The following is a 4226-nucleotide window of genomic DNA, read 5'->3' on the forward strand; positions in this document are numbered from 1 at the left end:
TCAATTCTTACCTATTACTACTATAGGGTACGTAATTGACAATAGAAATTTTATATACGAGGGTTCAAGAATTAGTGATTTGCAAAAAACCCTAGAATTTTTGTTGCCTGTGTGAGTACCTCGCTGAACGACGCCTTTGTTTCTTGGCAAACAGAATGTGAGTTCTGTGTTTTTCTTTTCCTAAGGCGTAAGCCTTTTTCCAGCCAACTACCAAGAGCCCTTTATGGCTTTATGTTGCACGTGATTTTTTTTTTTTTGACTTGACTAGTATTTAATTATTCCTACTTTTAATAATTAATATTAACAAAACTATTAATATTTCCCTAATTGCACATCCAACTATTTAAGTGTATATATATATATATATATATATAGGCAAGAAAAAAATAATAATTTGATTATATAAATAGCGTATCTCGAAACTTTTATAAATTTGAGGAGTGTTACAGCTTTAATTATATGAAGATTGAGGTATCTCAAACAAAATACAGAAATTCTACAATGAACCAAACAATGGAGAGAAAGCTATTTATATATATTAGCCCTTCTTCACATTGCTCTAACAGCTTGAAACCTTGGTTCTTTAGGAAGGAACTTCTGCTCATTATAAACATTCATGTAATCTCCAAACACAAAAGTTGGATAATTAGTTATTTCCATTTCTTTCTTATCCTTCATCTCCACTAGCTCTGGTGCAGGAGCAATGGTGGCTTTCAAGGAAGGATTATAGAAGGAAGCAATAGATCTCCTATTCCCATCTGGTTTAGACATAACTCTGTGCCAAACACTTTTGTACTTCCCATTGCTAAGCACTTCAATTTGATCACCTGTGTGTGTATATAGGGAAGGAAATCAAACAGCTGATAGTAGGACAGAAATGTCACGGCGTGTTTGAGAACAAAAGTTCCAACGATATCTTTCGTATGTAGGCCAAAAGAATTCATTTTTTTTAACTCCGGCCCAATAAAACACCGTCATACTAAAAAAAATGATCACAAACAACAACAATAACAACTCACTATAATCTCACAAGTGGGGTCTGGAGAGGGCAGTGTGTACGCAGCCTTACCCTATATATACCTTGCGAAGGTAGAGAGGTTGATTCCAATGGACCCCGTCTCAAACAAAGCACAGTCCTAGCATTTTTAAACTAAAAAAATGATCACCTGTGTTGATAACAATGGCGTTGGGGAGAGGCGAGACGTCGATCCATTCGCCGTCTTTGAGGATTTGAAGGCCATCAACTTGATCATCTTGGAAGAGTAGAATCACACCTCCAGCATCAGTGTGAGCTCTTAGGCCATTCACCATTTCTGGATGTGGGCAAGGTGGGTAATGGCTCACTTTTGTTCCAAAAAAAGCATTATTGTCACCTTCTCCTTCATTGAAGGCTTTCTTGATTGATCCTTTTTGTAGGCCTAAGTTTTCATCCATTACTTCCATCACACTCTCTGCTAGTTTCTTCAGTTCTGATCTATACTCTTTCATCGTTTCCCTGTTACATCAGACGGTCAAAATGTTAAAAATTAAGTTCATTAATTAAATATATATTTGTCATGAATTATAACCTTGTCAATGTTAATGAAATTCCAATAATTTTCTGAATTAATTTCAGATTGGCCATTGAACTTTTCCAACTGCAACAATGAAGTCACAAAATTGTTGTTTGTCACATCAAATTAGCGAAACTTTACCCGCTATAATGATAAAAAATACTGTCAACATGACTTTACTTTTATATTTGATAAAGTTCAGCACTTTAATGTGACAAAAAAAATATTGTGACCTTGTTATAATAAAGGGCAGCCCAGTGCACTAAGCTACCGCTATGCGCGAGGTTCGGGGAAGGTCCGGACCACAATGGTCTATTGTAGTCAGCCTTATCCGGACCACAAGGGTCTATTGTAGTCAGCCTTATCCGGACCACAAGGGTCTATTGTAGTCAGCCTTACCCTGCATTTTGCAAGAGACTGTTTTCACGACTCGAATTCATGACCTCCTGGTCACACGACAACAACTTTACTAGTTACGTAAGGTGATAAAAGTAATTTTGTAACTTTACTGAATAAAATTGATGCTTACCTGAATTGAGGAGTGTTGGAGGGCCATTCATTGTCATCAGTGAGAAGGAAGACATCTTCCCAATCCACATTTTCAACCTTAGAATTGCCATTCTTCTTGCTCTCCGCTAGCTCATTAAGCAACTTGACTGGTGTTGAATTCTTGAAAGCCTCTTCTCTTTCCAGCTTAAAGCATTCTGCGCACACTTTCTTCACCCTTTCAAGCAGCTCCACTGGAATCCCATGATTCACCAACTGCACAAATTATGACATTTTCCTTGAGATCGATTTATTCGCATCATAACTATCAACATATAACAACTATGCCTCAATTCGAGTGCTATATAATTAAATTATCGTTGACCATGTCATTAAAGAGATTCACCATACATTGACTAGTTTTACGTTGACAGTCAACCTACCGCAACTCGCCTGCTTTATCCAAACTTGATGAGACCGGCAATATGAACAAGTTCACACAAGCATTCCCAGTACGACTATCCATTATCCAAATAAGGACAAAAAAAAAAGATGAAGGAAATTTTTTACTATCAAAATATAGGTTTTGAGGCCCATTTTCATGGATGAGGTGATAAGAAGAATGTGATCAACCTGCTCACTACTGAATAAGGAAGAAAGAAATTATCTGTTTAGCAGGAGAAAAATGGAAAAAACTCTAGAAAGGAAAAACGTCCTTGAGATTTATCGATATAAAAATACATTATCTATCATATTGTTAAGTTGTGGGAAGGGAGAAATTAAGAAACTTTCCTTTTGCTTATACGTCACTAGACGGTGACCCTTATAATATTTTAACCCTTGTAAATTACAGAAATAAAATAAAATAATAAAAATAAAAATAAAAAAATAAATAAATATATATATATATATATATATATATATATATATATATATATATATATATATATATATATATATATATATATATATATATTGCAGAAAATACCTGAAAGAATCCCCATTCTTCACAGCCTTTGGAAATCTGAGCCAAAGTTTGGGCTCTTTCCTCTCCATCAAGCTTTGAGAAATCAATCACCGGAATAGTCATTTGTTATAGTAATAAAATGACAAACACAAAAACTAAACAGACTTAAGACAATAGCAGACAGATCCTATCTTTTTGAGGCTGGCACTGTTTTAATTTGGTGGTCTAGAAAATATTGACATGAACACCCTTTTTATAGCCAAAAATTATTCTAACCTTACTGAATGTCTAAAAACTTTAAAAAGTTGAACCAATATAGCAGTTAGAGTAAGGTAAATGGACGGTGACAGATTAATATTTATTAAATTAAACAACAAGGTCAATGTCTTTGTGAGGCATTGCTTCCCTACAACAGAAGCATTCTGCCTTAGTTAGTATTAATCACCAAATAATTGATTAAATAAATACTTCCATGTTATTAGCAACGTCCCTTTTTCTAATGCATTTTGCCTTACATGAGCCTACGTTGGTTGTTGTCACATTTGAATTCAACATTTCAAATTAAAGAACATATTGATGACTTAAAGTAAGTCAAATACATTAAGAAAATATTTTTAAGAGGAAATTATCATCAATGTTTCTAATTTAGCATAACATTTATATTTAAAACTTGCAAATTTATATACACGAACATAACATTAGCTGCCATTTTCATGCGAATTAGTTAAACATATATCGAATTTATATATACGAACACAAATCGTTAACTGTATGCATTTTTTATTAGCTTACATCAATAATTATCTTGAAAATGGCTGCCGACTACAACCGTTAACAATTAATCTTGCCGTCCCGGCCTTTGACTTTGTTATTTTTTCTTTTTTTTTTTAAAAAAAAAAAACAAAAACAGGACATACTTTTACGTGTAAGCGATCTTACGAATAAAGTAATTTGCACTAATTTGTAGGCATAGTTTGAGGGCAAAGGAAGATGATGACTTTTATTATTATAGGGAAAACAAAAAGGTATCAGCAAAGCCCTACTTTAATTAATACAAATAAATGATAGTCAACGTCAAGGAATTGCTAAAGTAAACTTGTTTTTTTTTTCCCTTTCAAAGAAAGAGAACTACGGTGAGAATCATGTTTACAAATATGGTACTCCCTCCTTGTCCATTTTAATTGACTTTTGGTTATTTTCATCCATATTAAGAAATTTAC

At 33.7% G+C, this 4226-nt stretch overlaps 1 protein-coding gene across 1 annotated transcript; it reads right to left on the bottom strand.

Annotated features, from left to right (window-relative positions):
- Positions 1-372: 372 nt before the first annotated feature.
- On the bottom strand, positions 373-3325 carry LOC107792913 (1-aminocyclopropane-1-carboxylate oxidase 5-like). Its single transcript, XM_075219298.1, has 4 exons — positions 3028-3325; positions 2083-2315; positions 1167-1495; positions 373-827 (listed from the first exon to the last, which is right to left on the bottom strand). The coding sequence occupies exons 1-4, from the start codon at positions 3127-3129 to the stop codon at positions 550-552; spliced, it is 942 nt and encodes a 313-aa protein (XP_075075399.1). The 5' UTR covers positions 3130-3325; the 3' UTR covers positions 373-549.
- Between the last annotated feature and the right edge of the window lie 901 nt (positions 3326-4226).

The sequence above is a fragment of the Nicotiana tabacum genome, chromosome 8 (assembly GCF_000715075.1).
Source record: "Nicotiana tabacum cultivar K326 chromosome 8, ASM71507v2, whole genome shotgun sequence".
In the NCBI taxonomy this organism is placed as follows: Eukaryota; Viridiplantae; Streptophyta; class Magnoliopsida; order Solanales; family Solanaceae; genus Nicotiana; species Nicotiana tabacum.